A 20,089-nucleotide genomic window follows, 5' to 3' on the forward strand; every position below is an offset into this window, starting at 1 on the left:
AAAGTTCTTTACAAAGAATGACAGTGGTGAAGGAATGATAAAATTTTTAAAATCCCCATTCATCAATGGGTACTAAAATCTCTGGATGAAAGGATAATCCCATGGTTTCTACGTATCACCCCATGGATTACTTATTAATTACAAAGGGAGAAATATCTCTTTACAGCAGAAAGATCGTTGGGTACCACTTTAACCAAGCAGTCAAGCTTTTGTCACCAAGAATGAGGCAACCCAGGCGCCTGGGTGGCTCAGTTAAGCAACTGCCTTCGGCTCAGGTCATGATCCCAGGGTCTTGGGATCGAGCCCCGCGTCTGGCTCCCTGCTCAGCGGGGAGCCTGCTTCTCCCTCTGCCCCTCCCCCCTACTGGTGCTCCCTCTGTCTGTCTGACTCTCTCTCTCTCTGTCTCAAAAATAAATATATAAATAAAAATGAAAAAAAGTTTAAAAAAGATGAGGCAACCCGACTATATTCCTCCTGTGTGCAGTGGAAGGGGCGCAGCCTCACCCACATGGTGTTCTTACTAAATAGGAAGTATTTACCATGAATCTAATCATGAGGAGACAGACAAATCCACAATGTGACAAGTTCTGCAAACAACTAGCCTGGACACGTCTGTGGATCAGCCAAGAGCAGTGCATGAAACTTGACTGGGTCCTGGGCCATCAGGGGGCCGGCAGTGGGCAGGACTCCCCTTCTCAGTGACTGCTGAGGGGGGCTTGGTCAGCGAGAAGCGCCTCCTTAGGGTCCGACCCAAGTCCCCTTTGCTCCTCCTCCCCAGTCACCACCACCTCTTCCCTCCACTGTGCACGGGTTCAGGGATGACAGAGGAGGGTAAGCCTGTGTTCCCCTCTCAGGGCAGATGGGCTGTCTTCCTGTTTCTCAGGCTCAAGGAAGGGTTGCTGCTCTCACTGCGCAGCCCCTTCCTGGCCTCTATGATCTCATCAACTTGCAGTCTGCCCCTTGGCTGGCTCTCTGGCCTTCATGGAAGCTCTGTCCCTCCTTTTATTGAGATGAGTGGCGACTACCTTGGATGCTTAGATATCCTTCTGTCGGCGCCTCCCCCCTCCCTGCATACCTCCTCCATCCCTCCACCACCTATGGTTATTTGCCATCATTTGTCATAGAACTTTGAGGCTTTGCTTGTCTTGCAGGTTCAAGCGTGAATGGCCTCGAAGAGCCTAGCATTGCCAAGCGACTCAGGGGCACTCCTGAACGGATTGAGCTGGAGAACTACCGCCTGTCTGTGAAACAGGCCGAGGAGCTGGAGGAGGTGCCCGAGGAGACGCAGGCTGAGCACAACCTGAGCAGTGTGCTGGACAAAGGCGCAGAGGAGGATGTGGCCAGCAGGTCAGCCTGTGTCCCGGGGCTGTAGCCCCGTTTTCCTGTGTTCTGCTTCATGCCTGTGCTTTGTCCTGGCAGCCCCTTCCCCAGATGAATATACCGTCCTAGTGGGGGGAGGCAGCCCTGTACCCTTGGCATGGGACCTGGGTGCCACCTACCAGCTGTGTGACACTAGGCAAGTCATGTAACCTCTATGTGCCTCCATTTCCTCATCTGTGACATGAAGGCCATACTAGGACTTTCCTCCCAGAATTAGTGTGAGGGTTAAATAGCAAGAAACATTTAAAACAGTACGTGGCGTGCATGTCGATGACGATTGCCTTTAGTACTTCTTAGCATGGCCCCGGACCATTCCCAAAGGACTTCCGTGTCCATCACCTCACTTGATCGTCCGCGAAGGAGGCCTGTGAAGTAGACCAGAGCCTATATCTTATCACTCTGTAATTACGGAAACTGCTGGTGACTAATACTAGGATCATAGATTGACTGACTCAGACTCAGGTTTCCTGGATCCAAGTCCAGGATGCTTCCTGTTTTCCCTACTGCCTGCTGATCTTCCCCTTTCCATGCAATTCCCTGTCTCTTCATCTCGTTAGCCAGTAAGAATCACAACCCATGGGACGTAATTCAGAGATTTCAGTTAAGTATTTCTTGGACACCTACCATGGCCTTAACACTTTGTCATTTGTTGAAAAGGTAACAGAACAAAAATGACAGTCCCGGGTCCTGCCCTCAGGTTGTTGTTGACAGGTGTACTGGAGGGACAAGACATGCGCAGAGAGACAACAGGGGGCCTGAAGCAGTGTGCTGTGGGGGGCGAGCAGGTCAGCGGTAGGAGCTTCAGGGTTGGAATTAGGGGCTCCTGTTACGACACCAGTTCGCCCCGCAGTCTTGGGGAAGCCACCTCACCTGTCCAGGCTTCTTTCTTCCTCCTCTAGGTAAAGAGAGGAGCAGAAAACCTGCGTCTCAGGGGCCACACACACAGCCAGTGGTTTTGTGCATGGCCATGCCAGTGTTTTAATGATGTCTCACTGAGTGATGTCTGAGGGGGACGTGCGCCCTCCAGCCCCCACAGGACTCCCTGAGTCCACTGTCTTTTCCCCAGGACCTTATGTTCATTACTGCCCAGGTCTGCCAGGGTCAGTACAGGATTCAGAGTGCTCCATGGAAGATGATCAAGGCCACCAAAAGAGAACAAGATGAAAGAGGGAGTAAAATCACTATTGGTCAGACTGTCCTGCAGGGCTTCTGGCGTGGGAGCATGTACTGTGTCTCCCAGACTGGTGGAGGCTTTGCATTAACGCTGAGGCACACACTGGATGCTTCATTGTAGCCAAGATTTGCATTTCTAAAAAGTTCCCAGGTGGTCCTATTGTCTAGAGACCACACTTTTTGAACCACTGCTCTAAATTTCCCTGATGGTAAGGGCCACCTGGGACACTTGGTAAAAAGGTAAATCCTGGACCCTCCCCTGGAGTAGCTGAGTTGGTGGGCTTGGGGTGGAGACCAGGAGTACCTATTTTGAACAAACACCTTGCGTGAGTCTTATGGGTGTCCTGATTTAGTTTACCCAAGCAGAGACTACTGGCCCAGACCTAATTAGCTCCATGACCCTTCCTTGGAGTGGGGGAGGGAGGAGCATCTTCCAAAAGAGACCCTGGATATTGTACTTTTATTTTCTCTGGGAGAGAACAGGTGCCTGAAGACAAAAGAAAACTAGCTTTTTTTTTTTTAAGATTTTATTTATTTATTTGAGAGAGAGAGAGAGAGAGGGAGAGCGCAGAGTGAGAGGGAGAAGCAGACTCCCTGCTGAGCAGAGAGCACAGTGTGGGACTCAGTCCCAGGACCCTGAGATCATGACCTGAGCCGAAGGCAGACGCTTAACAGACTGAGCCACCCAGGCATCGTGAAAACTAGCTTTATGATTTTAGTTTTGTTTTCCCGATTGCCTAGCCGGGCAACTTTGCCCCAGGCAATGAAGATGGCTTGGGCAGCACCCATCTGCTAAGGGTCTCCAGTGTTTGCACATCCCTGACCCTGAAGAACAAGTCAGTGAGGGCTAGAGCAAACAGGTGCCCTTTCCAGATGGGGCAGCCAGGTCACAGAGGACTCTCCTAAAGTCCATGATGGGCTAGCCCGAAGGGGCTTGGTCTTCCATGGGAATAACACAATGAGGAGAAGCCCCTCTTTCAAGACTGACCATAAGCAAGTGGAAATTCCTGACTGGTCCTCTCTCTCTCCCTCACCCCTTTGCCAGCAGAGGCAGTAATGTGAGCCATTGCTGAGCAGGATGCCGCTTTCAGCACGTATTAAATTTCCAACATGCAATGATTGCTGGACAACATACATCTCCAGCAGTCTGCTGAACAGTATAGTGTTCACACAGTTGTCAGAGTGGATGAGATCTAGGAGTGGACTCTCTGATTATAGAGTGGATTCATTTAAAAATGAAAGCCATGATTCCCTATTTTCCCTTGAAAACCACCTGAGAACTTAAAGTGATATTTCACACAGCAGTCTGCCTCATTCACAGTAGGGTCTGCCCAAATTTACAGTCTCCACTTTCTGAAGTTGGACCCAGGCAGCAAGGAGACGGTCCTGGTCTTATTCCTGGGTTTGCCACCCTGACAGCTGCTAGTGGCTGAAGAACTCTTGGGTTCTTGGCAAACCATCCAAGAAGGCACAGTGTGACAATGGTGTGGACATCGGTGGGAATCCTGACTTCTCACACCAAGGATCCAACCTCTTTAAGCTTTGATGGTCTCATTTATAACAGTGGGGATATTAGTATGTCCTAGAGTCCTAGAGTTGTCGTGTCTTAGAGTTAATGTGTAATTAAGTGACCTAATTCATGTGAAGTGCCTTGTGCCGCGTGGCACTTCGTAGAGCTCAGTGAGTGTTCACTATCGCTGTTGTTATCATCCTTGGCCCTTCCCCTCCTGGCATGGCAGAACCTCTGCTTGGCCCATTTAAGTGTGGAGCAAATCTTGTTTTTTCAGGATCTAGTCCATGTGCCCTGCTGGTCTGGCTTCCTCCTACCAGGCCCAATCATAGCCTCAATGAGAGGAAACTCAGGGGAAGTGCTTTGAGATCAGTGACTGCATAAATATTGTAGCCCGGAAGATTTTTGCAAGATGTTCTTCTAACCGAAATGGTCTGCTCCTACTGATGGACTTCAGAGGTCTCATCTCCATGACCTCTGTGAATTTAGGCAGCAGCTTGCCCTGCCTTTGCCTGATTGTGCTCCCTTGCACATCCTTGCCTGTTTGGGCTGTGCAAGACCCCGTGGTAAGCCCTGCAGCGAGCCGAGCAGACCTGGCCCTGCTCTCAGAGAGCTCGCAGTCCAGGGGGAGGCCCCCCCACATCGAACAGCCACACACAGCGATAGATTGTTTCAAATGCAGAAACAGATACCTGTCGTGATGGAATGCTGACCTTGAGGACTACAATTTCTGGCCCTCATCTCTCCTAGGAGGCTATTAATTGAGAGGTCTCCCTCTCTTCCCAAAAGGACAGAGAAGTTGGTTGTCTGTGTTGTATTTTGTTCTGGTGTAGCGATTTTCCCCACTTAAAAACTTCCTAGGCTGACAACCAAGTGGCAGGGGGTGGTCTGCCTCACACTACATTCCTCCTCTGCTCCCTTCCTCCTAGCCTCTTCAAAGGCCAGACCCAAAAATTCAGGTACTGAAAACAGCCAGAAAATGTAGAATGAGCTTGAGTTACTGAATTTACACTGTGAATCTTGCATGAGGTAAGGAGCCTGGTGAGACTCGAAGGACAGCTCCAAGGTCGCAGGGAGATATGACCTGGGAAGGAACAGTTGGCAGCACCTGTTCATCTCTCTGTGCTTCATAAAGGGAGGGAGGCTGGTTTGCCTGTCTCAGATTTCCAGAAGCAGTGTAGCCAGGCCTCTCAGAAATGGACTGAGAGCTGGTAGCTTATGAAGAGAGGCAAGGGTTGACCTTTCCACCCGATTTTTTATGCTCTGTGCCTCACTTGCTATTTTCCCTTGGTCCTTGAGCTGTTGTAAAACTAGCCAGGGTGGCACTCGGAGCTCTAAGTGAGGCCCCATTGCCCTCATCATGGAGTATTCATTGCTCACATTATGTCCAGTGCTGCTGCCCTCGTGACAGGGCACACGGTACAAGGAGCGGAAAGCTTCAGTGAGGACTCCTTGAGCCTGCTGACTCCAGGGGTAACCTTGTGTGCCTGGCTGTGAAGGAAGGACAAGCTGGCCTGTCTTCTACCCACCTAAAGTTTTAACAAATTTACATAAGATTTAAGATGAGCATAGTAGTCATTCTTATCCTTATTTCATATTTGAAAGATGTTAGGTGATATACGCTGGATTACACGTTGTTGATAAGTAGTAAGAATGTAAACAAATGAAAACACAAAAGTAAGGCAAGAATAATACCTAAGTAAGTCATGAAAAACAGTCACAATCCAAATGCCAAGCTTTCCGTGGCCCAAATTCTTATGTTTACTCACCTTAAACTGCCTCCTCTCAACCCTCCATCCCACTGCAGTTGTGTTCTACCTTCTTTTGTCATTGTCGTGTGTGCATCTTATCTCCCCTTGAGAATAAGGATCTTTTCTATGTCACCTTTGTATCCTCTGCAGTGTCTAGGAAGTGCATTACAAGCAGAAGATGCTAAGCAAGTTTTCGTGGGTGGATGAATGAATGAGTGAATGTAGTAGTATTCACCAAAGGGAGCTGCCTGCAGTAAGGAGCCTGACCCTCTTTATTTTTGTACCTACTGGGTGAACTTTAATAGGTATTCAAAAATGTTCATTGAATGAATGAAGGAGCATGTAAATGAGTAAACAGATAAGGGAATAGCCTGAATCCCAGAGCGTAACACAAACATGAAAATCAGGAAAATCCCCAGCCTTCATTACATTTCTCCAAGGCAGGTATTAACATTGCCTCCTTACTGATAAGGATGCAGAAGCTCCGCAGAAGTAATCAGCTCAAGGTCATACAGCTGGTAAGGAGCAGAGCCAGTGTGGCCCTGTGAGAGTTGGCCACCTGAGAAGTCGTGGGCAGACAGCCTCCAGGACTGCCCTCCCTTCTAACTCGGCTGAAGTATGGGAGTTCCCAAAACCACCCTCAAATTCATTAATTTGTCAGAATTCACTAAAAGGTTTATACCCATGGTTATGGTTTAATTACAGGGAAGGATACTGATTGAAATCAGCCAGGTGAAAAAGTACACAGGGCAGAGGCCAAGAAAGTACAGGTGAGGACCTTCCATCATCCTCTCCCTACGGAGTCAGGGCAGTGTTACTTTCTTGGTATTAATGTGTGACAAAGTCCGTATAGTATTACTCACCCAAGCCTTGATGTTAAGAGATGTACTGGGGCTCCATTACCCAGGCGTTGATTGACTGATTGATTATCTACGTGGTGTGATTGATCTCAGTCTCCAGGCCAACTAATACTGCGTGACTCAAGCCTAAATTATTCGTCTTTCAGATGTGATCAGCCCTCACCCTAAATCACATTATTAGACTATCCACCATGACCTAGGGATTCCAGGGAAATAAAGACATTCCCATCAGGCAGGACCTCCGGGGGGCTTAGGGTTGACCTCCCAGGCCCCAAGACAAAGGCCAGGCCTCTCTTTGAGCAAGGTGGGATTCTTTATTGCGCAGGTACTAGTAGCGCTAGGAGTGGGGTGTCATTGACCTTCTCACACGGTATTCACTGGTTCCTTCTCCACGGGCACAACCCCACTCCAGGTAGGGAGAGAGCAGCCCACCATCACAGGAAGACAGGGCCGGACAACAACCCCGTGCGTGACGCTTCTGGGGTTTGGGGCTCTCTCGTGCCAGCAGTTGGGCCCTGCTGGATTGTAAAAGCCACATGTCCTCCAGCCCAGTCAACTACACATTTCTCACTGAGGGCAAAGCCTCTCCTGAAAAAGACTTCCAGGGAATTATCGGACCATAAAATAGGTCGAAGCTTCGTTGGTGTAGTGATGGTTCGGGTTTTTCTCCTGCTTTACAGCCCCACTGAGGGTACTGAATTTTATTCTTGTACCACTTATTGACTGCTCACTTTGCTGCGGGGGAGGAGGGTGAAGATGCTCTGGGGTGGTGGCTGCGAGTGTGGAGGTCTGTGATTTTGGCTTTTGCTTAAGTCACAGCTAGTGTCTCTGGCATTCAGAGCAGCTTCCCTTTTCAAGCTGAGCTCTGGGCTCTATGCCGTCAGGGAGAATGGTGGCAAACGTGGCTGGTTGTCAAAGGTGATGGCCCCAGGGATGCAGTATTTGTTTTCCCGCTCTCCCCATGGCCCCTGTTCTGCAACTTCAGCGAGCGGTGCCTTGGCTGCCCTGTTAACTGTGTATTCCTCATAGTGTCGCGCTCCAGGGCGCACGTCGGGGGGGCTTCAGGAACGTGGTGGGACTGAGTGCGTGGCCTTCACTCCAGCACACGCACCTCGATGGCCAGCCCGTCTGTGGCTAAAACTAGTTCAGGCCTCTTGGAGGCAGCTCTTTCTCACCGTGCTTCCCACCAGAGCTTTCCAGCCCACCTGAGTCAAGCAGATTTGAGTTCCTCAAATCAAACAGTAGATCACAAGGAAAGGAGACTTTGTCTCCATTCTTGATTCCTGGGGTCATGCGTTCATATCTGAATGCGTCCGTGCCCCCTACTGTCTCTGAGGGCCTCTAAAACTGAGCTCAGTGGAGTGCTGTTCACCGAAGAGAGGGCCCCACCAGACTGGGCTGTTGGCTCGTGTGGCTTCATGTAGGGGTTACGCGTACGTGTGTGTTTTCTCTGGCCCTCTCCTCGCTCTCCTTCCCCTCGTGTGTCTTCCCGAGGTGGGGAAGCGTGCTGCACCCTTCCGTGCCTGTCCTCTCTCCCTTCCTGCCCAGCAGTTGCTTTGCTGGGACATTTTGCCTCCATTTGTGGCTTTTAACCGTCTCCTCACTTGGTTGTGTGGTTGTTTCCCCCACAGCAGTTCTGAGTCTGAGATGGAGGAAGAGGAGGAAGAGGAGCCTCCTCTGCCCACCTCAGACCTGGGTGGCGTTCCTTGGAAGGAGGCTGTGAGGATCCATGCTCTTCTGAAAGGAAAGAGTGAAGAGGAACTAGAGGCCTCAAAGAGCTACGGGCCTGGGAACGAAGAGGAGGAGGAGGAGGAATATGAAGAGGAGGAAGAGGAGGAGGAGGAGGAAGAATATGAGGAGGAGGAGGAAGAGTCTAGTGAAGGTCAGAAAAAAGTCTCTTCTCCTAACTCTGACCCTGTCCCATCCCTGAGGCAGTCTGTTCCACGCCTGAGTAAGGTTTCTGTGGCTGGAGTCACACAGCTGGAGTCTGGCGCACAGATGTGCCCCGCACAGCCCCAGAGACCATCCCTCCTGCCTCTCTCTGACCTTCGTTTTGGGGGCAGAGGAGACCACTGACAATAGAGTCCCTTGTGCACATTCTGAGGAGAAACTGGAAGTGGAAGGCAGAGGGTCAGCAGAAGGACTTCATCCAGATAAGGTTACTCATCCTGCTATCCTCATTTTCTCTCTTTTTTTCTTAGTTTCAGTTAAAGAAATTTATTTTAATAAAGGGAATTTAGCTTTCTAGAGGATTCCGTGACTCAGAGCCCAAGATATTGGAGGCTGCGAAGCACTGTATCTCACTCTGCTCAGAGCTGTTGTCACTGAGGAGGGGCTAGGCGCCCACGAGACAGGGCTCAGTTGATGATAGGTAGTAATGTGTTTGGACAAGTGTCCTTAGAAGGAGCATCCATTCCAGCACTAAGTCAGTCTGGTTGGCTGTGACGTGAAATGTTTCAGTTCTGCCCCTATCTCTGGCTGTGTGTGTCCTTGAGTGATGAGGAAGAACTTGATGGGTCTCCTTTTCTTGCCTCTGTAAGAGAGAGGGTCATTCTTTCCCTGCCCTAGCTGCATAGAAGTCTGGTGGGTGGTGAGGAAGAAACTAGGGCAGGTAGATACCTGAGTCCCCCTGACAGCGGTGCCATGTCAGTTCACGGCCGAGCTCTCTCTCCAGGGCACATGGGGTGGAGAAGGACGTGGGCCTTTAAAGCACCAGTCCCTCCCAGCCATTGTCAGAGGAGCACGTTAAATTCAGGACAGCGCTGGGCCTCGTAGAGTTGGCACTAGATTTCTCTGCTGCTCTTCCTGCTTACCTCTGCCCCTCCTGGAATTCATGTGCTTGGCCGCCCAAATCCCATCCCCACAGCCTGGCACGGGAAGGCCCGAGTGCTGACCAGATGCAGAGCCCTTCCCAGACCTGAGACGGTCCTGAGAGCTGTGTAGCTCCCCCTGGTGAGGCCGGGCAGGCAAGAGGAAAGCACAGCCTCCTCAGGCCCCTAAGGGGCTTCTCCAGACCCAGTTCTCCTGTGCTCTTCCCTCCAAAGGTCTCCAGAGGCAGCCCTGGGTGGCCTGTCCCTCCCTCCTCATTCTGATGAGAAATGCATAAGGTCTGTGTAAGAAGGAAGCAGGCCGTGGGCCGGGAAGCTGGCAGCTTGAGTTCTCCATCCTGCTGTGTCTGCCGAGCTGTGGCTGACTCAAGCTCAGGGCTGGCCCCGCGTCCATGTAGTCAGGGGGGCGATCGTGCTCACAGCGCATCAGGGGGAAAGGTATTTTGTTTGTATCATTTCAGACGTCATTATCTCTAGCTGGTGATTCATATGTCTGGTGGCTTTAGCCCCAGACACAGCTTAGAGTCAAAGTCTGTACCCTTTGCGGGAGAGTTTAGCCCTGCTTTCCTCCACGCAGACTTAATTTCCTGGATCTGGAACTAGCGTCAAGAACCAGCCTGCAGGGATGGGATTTAACGGCAGAAACACATACCAACAAATTCAGCCCAACCCTGGGCCTGTATTCTCCTAGCCCGTGGTGTGTGTAGCTTCTGGTCAGTGGACTTCGATGGCTGTGTAGACAGTGACAGGATGTTCTTGCCGTGCACCTGAAGATAACTCTATTCTCTTTCCTCCCTTTCATTCTCTCTCCTCTCTGTTTATCCCCACGCGGGATTCTTGATGCTGTGTTTGTGGGTGTCTGGCTCCCCCTGCTGTAGAAGGGGAGTACTGCCCCTGGGACAGAGAACTCCTGCAAGGCCAGTGGCTCCAGCAGCTGTCAAAGGAAGAAGCTACGGGTACACGTAAAGGTACCCGCTCTGCCCGTTGCCCACCTTCTACCCTGGCTCCCTAGCAGCCATCCAGAATTTGCCTTCAAGAGCAGGTCCCACATGAAAAGATCTGTGCTTTATAAAGCTGCCCTGGCAGGCTTTGGCACGTACCTAGCTTGGCACCTGTCCCTGGGCCAGCCTTCATGAATGGTCATGTACAAAATAGCATGTAAGACAAAGGAGAGTCAAGGGGCAGTCAGAGGAGAAGACTCCCGAAGCAGCCTTATTGAATGTGGCCCTATCTGTGCCCCTTGTGTGCTTTGCTGCAAGCCCCCTGCTCTAGCAAAGACTCGGCCTCTTCTACTGCAGAGAACCTCAGGTTGCAGTCACAGCACCTGTAAGTGGTGGAGCCGGCATGGGTGCCGTCACCAGCAGAGGTGCCCAGAGCCTCCCTCTACCGTGCCTTCTAACATTTCTCTGGAAAGGAAGGACATGCTGGCTGATAAGTCCCCAAGGCTTCATTTATGAACAGGATGCAGAACATTATCTGGGGGGAAGACTCACTGTCTTCTCTTTGTTGCTTAGAAGATGAAGATAGCATCCACATTTTTCTCTTTGACTTACCTTCCTTAGTCATATGACATTCAAGATGTTGGGTGACTTTGCTGGAATTTAGCCCTATCCAACACCTTAAAAGCCGGCTGACCTTAGGAAAATGAATCTGTGGAGACCAGCAGTTCCAATGAGAGAGTGCATGTGGGGTTACCACCCCACATTTAACACAGCATGGTGCCCGCACCCACATTTGGTGATCTTACTGGTACTTTCTGTCCATATTACATTCTCCATTGCTTAAAAATCAAGAGGTTGTGTTAAAAAAAAAAAAAAAAGAGGTTGTGTGATAGTGAAGCCAAAGCCAAATTGTCCAGTTAGATTGTTGAGAGTGGGCTCCCATCAGGAATCCCAGGGTCCTTCAGATCAGGTGGCACCTGCTCTTGCTGCCTGAAAAGCCTTCCTCCCTCCCGAAGTGTCCCCTCTCCAAGTCACTGGCTGTTCCTTTATTTTAACCCAACTGTATGGCATGGTCCAAGCACTGATTATAGGAAGCTTATAGGGCAGGGGCTGCATGTATATTCCTTGGGCCCTGGCAGCAGGAATAATTTGAAGGGGCTGCTGGTGAATTCTCATTTAGCTAAAAAGGCCGGTCTTGTGTCCAGAGGGAAGCAGTGGGGCACCAAATGAAGTTTTAAGGAAAAGGGCTTTGACCTCAGAAAAAGGAAAGAGGTATTGTTTTATCCTGCCCACGAACCCCCAAAGCTTTGGGAATTTACAGGATAGAGCTCTGCTTCCTCTCCCAGCCATTGCCTCCCAAACTCCATTTTTTCTCCATACCCTGTCCCTGCCACAGACCAGCATGCAGCATGAGACCTATTATGGAAGGGGGATTTTTTTTTTCTCTCTCTCTCTAGCTGCAAAAGATAAACACTAAAGTACCAACAAAGTAAGTTTCCATCCTGCGTGAGTTAGCTGGTTCATGACAGAATGATACTGCCCCATCCCACTTCTCTCTTGTCAGTTGGCTGAAATCTCAGAGGAGAAGCAGTCAACATGACAGGTGGCAGTAGGCACTGTGCTGAGCACTCATGACCTGGAGGGGTGGCCCTTCAGAGGCAGTTGTAACCTGCTCTTTCTTCTGACTGGGCATTTGGGTCCCTCAAATGCAGATAAGATGAAAAGAGCATCAGAAAGGAGAGTTCTTTCTGTTTGGAGTTGGAATGTATGGTTCTCTTCATTGAAATTAACAGTATAAGTGAAGCTTGAAACCACTACATCAAGCTGAACAAGTGGGAATCGTGTGTGTGTGTGTGTGTGTTTACACTCTCAATTTTTGCCTCTTTCTGATTCAAACTGATCCTGGCAAATACAGTAACTTTTCTTTCTGTTTCCTTTCCTGTGGTGTTTCATCCCCTCCTTTCCTTGACTGCTTATTTTCTGCTTCCTTCTTCCATCATCTCTCCCTTCCTTCTCTCCTCCACCTCTGATCCTGGTACACTAGTTGGGAGCCAGAGTCTACAACAGATCCTATATCCGGCCAACCCCTTGGAGATCCAGGCTGATGTGCACTGGACACATATTCGCGAGAAAGAGGAGGAGGAGCGTATGGTACCAACCTCTGAGTCCTCCACTTCTAGAGGTAACTATTTCAAGATCCAAGGTCCCAATGCCCCTCAGAGCACCTTCTGTCCCTGCTTCCCCTCTCGTTGCTGCAGAGGACTCTTCTGTTAGGATCAAAGCCATCAGTTTGATCAAAATGTAAGAGCCAACAATTGTGACCACTACCCTTAGCTATTGTTTGAGGATATATAAAGTTCTCTATGGGTTAAGAGGTTATGAGCTCTTTCTCCATGGATGCAAAATAGTAAAATGAACTTGACCTTGGGAAAACCAAGAATTTGCTTTCTTTCCCCATATGACTAGACAGGGTTCCTCTGTCCACTTGGTAAAATGTTCTGGTGCTTTCCTTGTGTGGTGTGTCTGAGTGTGAATGTACATTGGCAGAACAGGGTAGGGGAGTATATTTTGACCTGAAATGAAGTTTTAAGAAGCGATTTCGATCCAGGAGGCCTTTAGAGTAGAGAGAGTAATGTCCAGCTCTAGGTTTCAGGTGAGACGGTCTGTGTTCCACAGTAGGATGAAGACGAACTTTAGCCCGACCTCTTCGAGGAATAGCAAGCAATAAACAGGGGAAATAAACAAGCAATAAACAGGGGCATGGTCGCTGCCATGCCACTCTCCACGCCTTCCGACCTCAGCATGCCCACTGTCCAAATATGGATCCTTGGTGTCATCAGCCTCTGTCTCTCACTCACTTTTCTTCATGCTTTCGTTCGGTGCCTGACGGGGCCACACACCCTTACAGGCTCTGAGTAGACAAAGAGGGTACTCCCTGCCTTCGTGAAGTTTAGCCCTTCACGGGGACATCTGATCCTCCCCAGCCCCAGGTCTTTACCTATAGGCAAGACCAACGTCATTAACTACTTTTGCAGCAGCATAAACACTCAGCAGGAGTGAGGAGAGAGACCCTGCTGAATAGGGACGTCGGACTGGCCTACAGCACGGAGTAGCTCCGCAGCCTCGAGCTGCTGTTGACCCTCCCTGTGTTTTCTCTCCTTTTCTCATCCTGAATGCCTACAATGGGACTGGGTTACAATGGGACTGGGACCCCTCGTTGGTGCGGGACAGGCCTCTAGCTTGTAACATCTCTCAGTTTCTCTTCTGTTTGGGGCTCTAGGATGACCTCAGCTCTCCTCAGGGGGACCACGCATTCCTGTGTAACTTTGTATCTATCGTCTGTTTTAAATTCAGTGCCTGACCTTCCCTCCATACGCCGCGCAGCCGTGCAGGCCTGGCTGGAGACAGTCTCCGGAGGTAGTCTGGTGATGTTTGTTCTCTCCCCACTCACCATAACCACTCTCTCTTGGCAGCTCTGCTGGTACCTTAACACTAGAATTCTGGTCCTGCTGCTAGTGCATGCCAAGGGAGGGGGGGCACATGCATGCCTCACTCAGGCAGCCCATCCTTGCATGGACCGGACGCACACCCCACGCCCTTCAGGGACGATCTGGAGGAGAGCAGTAGCATAGACAGAACTGACTAAACTTTTTATTATTATTATTATTATTATTATTATTATTATTATTATTACTACTACTACTACTACTACTACTACTAAAGGCTGAGTAAAGGCCAAAGCTGAGGGAACATTTTTAGCAGTGATTTTTAAAGTCTGTAGAAAAGTTGTGTAGCAGTTGGGTATAAAAGTAGAGGAATCACTTAATATTCCACAAACCCACCAAAGTACAGAAAAGGAGACTTTCAGTACTCAGGGACTTGTGGGAGACTCCTCAGTGAAGAGGGAATAACAGAGGATTGGTGGATGTTGTCCAGCTCAGGGGGACAGGCTGGGTATAACTAGACGTAGCGTCCGCTGGGTCTGCATACTAAGGTGCGGGGCCTGTTTAAATACTTAGGCTAAGAGATAGCTCAGAAACCTTGGTTGTCTTTCCTAACCTTTTCTGGAGAGGTATTTCTCAACGCGGGCCATAGCAGTGCTCAGCGAGGGCAGGACAGTTCTCTGCATTGCAGGACATTTAACTTCCTTGGCCTCAGCCCTCAAAATGTCAGCCTTGCAGCCTCTACCTCCTGCCAAAGCCATCCAGGCGACAACCAAAAAATGCCCTACACAATATCAAATACCACTTGAAGAAGAGCAGCATTGCCCCCCCCGATTGAGAACTGTGGTCCTAGTGGTTGCTTCTGGGATGGGTAGGATTGGAGCTCATGGATCTTTACCACCAGCCTCTTACCAGCCCAGCCCATTGTCCTCACTCACAGCAGAAGGAGTGGACACAGGCACGCAAGTCACAGAGCCACAGGGAGCCAGACCCTAGCTCTGTGAACAGAGCTGCTGGGCATCCCTCCTAGTTAGTCACGTCTCCCACCATGGTTGGAGAAGGCTGAGGTATCAGGACTTCACAGCTGGCAGCTGAAATAAAGCAAAAGCTACGTATGTCTGTGATTCCTAGCTTCCATAGTGTGTGGCAGCTTCTAGCACTCTGCACTCCATCTTAACCTGGGTTGAATCTCCCAATTCCATCCCTCAAGCTGCGTTTCTCCAGTATCTGCTGCTGCATTGATATTTCTCATTTGTTTGTGTTTTAATATATGTGACAATTGTTCCTTTCAAGGTACTCCCAAGGACTGTAGACTTAGTACCTTTCTGACTCTACAACAGACATTTCTTCTTTTTTAATTAATTTATTTTTTTATTATGTTATGTTAATCACCATACATTACACCATTAGTTTTTGATTCAGTGTTCCGCGATTCATTGTTTGCGTATAACACCCAGTGCTCCATTCAGTACGTGCCCTCTTTAATACCCATCACCAGGCCAACCCATTCCCCCACCTCCCTCCCCTCTAGAACCTCATTTTGTTTCTCAGAGTCCACAGTCACTTCTTAATAGCAACTCTGAGTCGGAGAACCATGTGAGGGCCAAGGGACCGGGGCCGAGATCAGGCTGACGTGGGGCAGTGTGACTGGAACAGTGCCAGACTGGGGAGTCCTGTCATGGTCTCCTTTGTGCTCGCATCCAGTGCACTTGCCAACAGAAGTATAAGTTACCATCTTGATGCCCAGGCACTCATAGATTTATTTGGGCATGCGTGTCGGGCACAGTGGACCCTAATGGGATGAGCCCTGGTTCTGTTTCCCCTGGGTTGGGGTGACTGCCAAAGGAGAAAAATGCTGGGGGAAGAGAGGCATCTGTGTTCCCACCTCTTCAGAAATGGTGTCATAAAACCATGAGCTCGTTATCCAGACAGGAAGCTCAGGTTTGAGGAGGCATGGAGTTTCCCCGGAGTCCATTCCAAACCTATTTTGAATGGTTCTCCAGAATTAGATGCAAGTCATAACCTTATTTTTAATAAGCTGAGTAGACAAAAGGGGCGGTAAGATAATTATACAGCTTAAGAAATTATTTTTATTGTTGGGTTTTTTGTTTTGTTTTGTTTTTGAGAAAGAGTGTGTGCGGCTGTGCCAGCAAGTGGGGGTGGGGAGGCATGTGCAGAGGGGGAGAGAGAATCTGAGGCAGGCTCCATGCCCAGTGTGGAGCCCGACACAGGGCTCTAGCTCATCACCCTGAGATCATGACCTGAGCCGAAATCAAGAGTCAGACATTCAACTGACTGAGCCACCCAGGCACCCCAAGGAATCATATATATATATATATTTTAACAAAAACTCCTGTGGCTAGGTCAAGCCAGCTATCCTCAGAGTGCCCCTTCCCCGTCTTCCCCACCCCACTCTGCAGGGAGTCACTTGATTTTTATCACACTCAGTCCTTGGTGTCTGCACTCACCGTGCACATGCTCACCATAGCAGGGGTACAGATTCAAGAGACTGGACAGTGGGAAGACCAGTGACTTGAGAGGGCCTGGTCCTTTCACAGCCTCTCCTTGTGGTACCGCCTTTGAAGAAATCTCCCCAGCTCTGCCACTGCCAGTGCCCCTGCTGCCCACCCGACCCCTTGGGCTTGGAGTCTCCAGCTCCTGGATATGCAAGTGTAAACATAACCCCTTTTTCTGAAGTGAGAACAATTAGGACTGTTTGGTGAGTGGCTGTGCTTCGAACTCTAGAAGAAGCCCTCAGGACCCCTGACCGACGGGGACTGTCAGTCCCGGGGACCACGGGATCTCGGCATCCTTTAAAGCAGCATGCGTTGCTTTCTCAATTGCTTTCTCTTACTCCAAACTGTTAGTGTGAGCTCCAGGTGTGCAGAGGTTGGGAACAGGTCTGAATGAGTGTGTGTGTGTGTGTGTGTGTGTGTGTGTGTGTGTGTGTGTTTGGGGGCTGGTTCCTCCTGAGGAAAATGAAGTTGACAAGTGCTTTGCCTCATTCTGCAGCACCGAAGGGCTATTCTTGAGTCTAGAAAATGAACTTTACATATCCCCTCACCATCTCCCTCATGCTTTAAAAAACAACAACAACAACACATTTCTCTTGAGTTACCCCAAGCGAAGCTGCAACCTCTGCCATTTGAAAGGGGAGGGAGGTGCCCTCGGGGGTCCTGTTGGTCCCTCACGTGGCAGTGATTTCACCGACACACAGCACTGCAGCTGCTAGATGGAGCCTTGTGGCCTCGGCTTCCCCCAGCCCCTCGAGCGAATCGTTGTGAGGATTCAGTGACTCGTGGCATGTGACGCAGCCCAGAGCTGCTGTTGCTGCTGGGCCTGGAGAAGCAGCATCTCCCGTCTTCTCACACTGAGAAGCTTCCGGCAGCCCCGGGGGAAGAGGGGAGATGAGCAGACCTGACGCTGCTCTCCCTCTTCCACTTGACCCTGCTGGAGTTGAGCAGTGCTAGTCCCGTGTGTTCAGGAAGGGCCCCAAGCCCTCACCAGCGCCCACACTGCTTTTAGCTCCCCCAAGTCTGGCTGACGTCTGCCTTGGGGTCCAAATCCAGACACTTCAGAATCCATCTCCCTGCTTCTCGAGGTCTTCGAGAATTGCAGCCCTGGGAAGACCACTGCCCCCTTACACCTGCACAGGCAGTCTCTCTGTCCATCTGTCTGTCCTTTTCTTCCTTCCTTTGAACCTTTCTGCTTTACAGTCCCATTTGATGAGAATGACGTGGAGGAAGATGTGGACTCGGAGCCGGCAGAGATAGAAGGGGAGGCAGCGGAGAATGGGGACACAGGGGACACTGGTGCTGAGCTGGATGATGGTACGGGGGACCCCAGAGCCTCCCCTCTCCACTGTGCTGACCGCCCTCTTCCCCACTGTGTGAATGCAGCTCAGGAAAGGGATCATATACGTTAAAAGCAAAAGCAAGGCACTCAGAAGAGACCACCATTAGGTCCCCTGGTCGCGTTCCTTGTCCTGGCACTAACTTGAATGTGTGTCATTCCACCCCGAAGCCAGCAGACAGCAGAGCGTGCATTCAGTGAGTTGTGGTTGAGAAACTGAGCAGACTGGGTGCTTTAGACATGGGCCTCTAATTCAGTGGATGTCCTCCAAAAGGTAGCTACAAGGAGATGGTATTTTAAGAATTATAGTCTGCTTGTTGGGGAAAAGGGGGCAGGGACTTAGCCTGGGAGAAATGAGAGGGGTCCAGACAAGCCTGTGAGGGAGCATGGAGTTGCTGTGGTGTTGGGGGAAACACAGACCATTGGTGAGTCCACGAAGCAAGGCCTGCCCTTCACAGGCACATGCATTGTGTTCTGGTCTATCAGGTGGCCTCTTATGCATTTGGCTTTGATGAGAGCACCATGTTGCAGAGAATGAGGGGCTTTGGGCCGAGTCTCTCAGAAGCACTGGGGACCAGTAGGCAGGGCCCAGCTGTGGCACAGGTCTACACCTCAAGCCGAGATGCTGGTTTGGCTGCTTTCTGGGGATGGCAGGAGACTCGAAAAGAAGCAGGGCCTCACTCGGGTGGTCTGTGCCCTCCCTTCCTTCTGCCAGATCAGCACTGGTCTGATGATATCCCGTCGGAAGCTGAAACGGAGCTTCGCGTGCGGCAACAGGCAGTGGTGGAAGCGGAGCTGGAGCTGAGGGCATCAGAAAGCGAGGAGGAGCAACCTGTCACCACACCAGGGCACCAGGAGAGAAGTAAGTCTGTTGACTCAGGAGAAACTGCTTCCAGAATTCCCACTGAGAGCCTGCAGGGATGAGAGCAGCCCCCAGGACACAGGTCCCCCAAGTGGAGCTGGAGCAGGGCCGACACGCTGCACGCCAGCCTCCAGTGGCACACAGCTCTGCTTGCTGTCCTCCTTCCCCATGCATGGACCCTGCACGCGGCTTCGGCCAACAGCCCTTTCTATGTGTGCTCTGGAGCCATGAAAGGGTAGGAGGTACATCTCCAAGCTGGACACAGATCACACACACACGATAAAAGTCCGCACTTCGAACATGAGTAGAGGTGGCATCCAGGGACACTCTGGGAAAGCACTTTCTGCTGGCCAACAGCGACCCCCAGAGCTGGCTGGGAGAGGAACCCTCAGCAGGAAGGGTGGGGCGGGGGGTGCTTCCCTTATAAAGCCTGTGTCTGTTCTGTTCAGGTCCCGCCCAAGTCCCCAGCCCTGCCCCGTCCCCTGAGGAGCAAGCCGGTCTGCTCTCCCCAGGCCACAGCCCTGTGGCAGAGGTAAGGGCTCGGGGATCACTGTGGGGACAGAACTGATGGGACCCTGAGTGGACATATGAATTCCTTCATCTTAGGGCCCTTACTGTGAACCCATTTTTTTGCTTCTTGTGCAAAGTGGAGCTGCTAAAAACAGGAGTGGCCTTGGGGATCCAACTCAGTCCTCACCATGAGGACAAGGCAGTCTGGGCAGCATCGCTCTAACCCTGCGCTGTACCTGTACCCAGACCTGAGTCATCCCACCACTGTGTCACTCTTCTGTCATGCCACACCATTTTAAAAGTAAATTTATTTTTAAGTTAAAGCAATAATTTCTGTGGACTCATTGGGTTTGATATGACAGATGAGTTTGTTTCTTAGTGTTATGTTAAAATGAACGTGACTGACTTTTAAAATTAAAAATATTCCCCCAGATTACCAGTGGTATGTGAGCCACACACTGAAGAATGCTATGTAAACAGATCGCAACAGTGTGTCCTGTGGAATATGTTTTGGGAAATCCTATGTGGAGGACAGATCAGGGAAGGAGGCCAAACTCAATACCTGGGTTGGCTTGGTTTGGTCTTTGAGATTCTAAGAAGCAAGATGAATTTGGTGATTTCACTCATGAAATTGGGCGAGCTTTGCTGAGACTAATGGGTGGGGTGGTATATGGATTTGTGCAGGAATATCTGGATCTTTGAGCTTCCTGGGAAGGACAATTTATAGTATAGACTGTAAAAAAAAAAAAATAGCTGTTTTAAATCTTACAGTATGGGCCCTTGTCTTCATACATCAGAGGTCTTGAGCTCTTGGGGTCCATAGTCAGGAGAGCTGGGTCCATTAGTGTGCTTTGGGCAGGTGTCCGTTTCAGTGCACAAAGAATGTAGGGTGTGTTCAAGATGAACCAAACCCTGAAAGCTGAGTCTGTTCAGTAAAATAGAGTGGCTTTAAAAATTGAACAAATAGAGCAAAAAGTGA

The 20,089-nt window shown here is 50.3% G+C and overlaps 1 protein-coding gene across 3 annotated transcripts in view; it reads left to right on the top strand.

Annotated features, from left to right (window-relative positions):
- The window catches only part of MICAL3 (microtubule associated monooxygenase, calponin and LIM domain containing 3), a 203,147-nt gene that overhangs the window by 150,741 nt on the left and 32,317 nt on the right, over positions 1-20,089 (top strand). For 2 of the 3 annotated variants that reach the window (XM_073886980.1, XM_025851823.2), the window contains exons 20-25: positions 1,152-1,347; positions 8,306-8,556; positions 12,488-12,625; positions 17,603-17,716; positions 18,454-18,600; positions 19,050-19,132. In XM_073886980.1, coding sequence (XP_073743081.1) covers positions 1,152-1,347; positions 8,306-8,556; positions 12,488-12,625; positions 17,603-17,716; positions 18,454-18,600; positions 19,050-19,132 — 929 coding nt within the window. Of the gene's footprint in view, positions 1-1,151; positions 1,348-8,305; positions 8,557-12,487; positions 12,626-13,797; positions 13,861-17,602; positions 17,717-18,453; positions 18,601-19,049; positions 19,133-20,089 lie in introns of all 3 variants that reach the window. The other variant, XM_073886979.1, reaches the window with a different exon arrangement.

Source organism: Callorhinus ursinus, unplaced genomic scaffold, assembly GCF_003265705.2.
Source record: "Callorhinus ursinus isolate GAN/ISIS: 27379988/994484 unplaced genomic scaffold, GSC_fseal_2.0 scaffold74, whole genome shotgun sequence".
Lineage (NCBI taxonomy): Eukaryota > Metazoa > Chordata > Mammalia > Carnivora > Otariidae > Callorhinus > Callorhinus ursinus.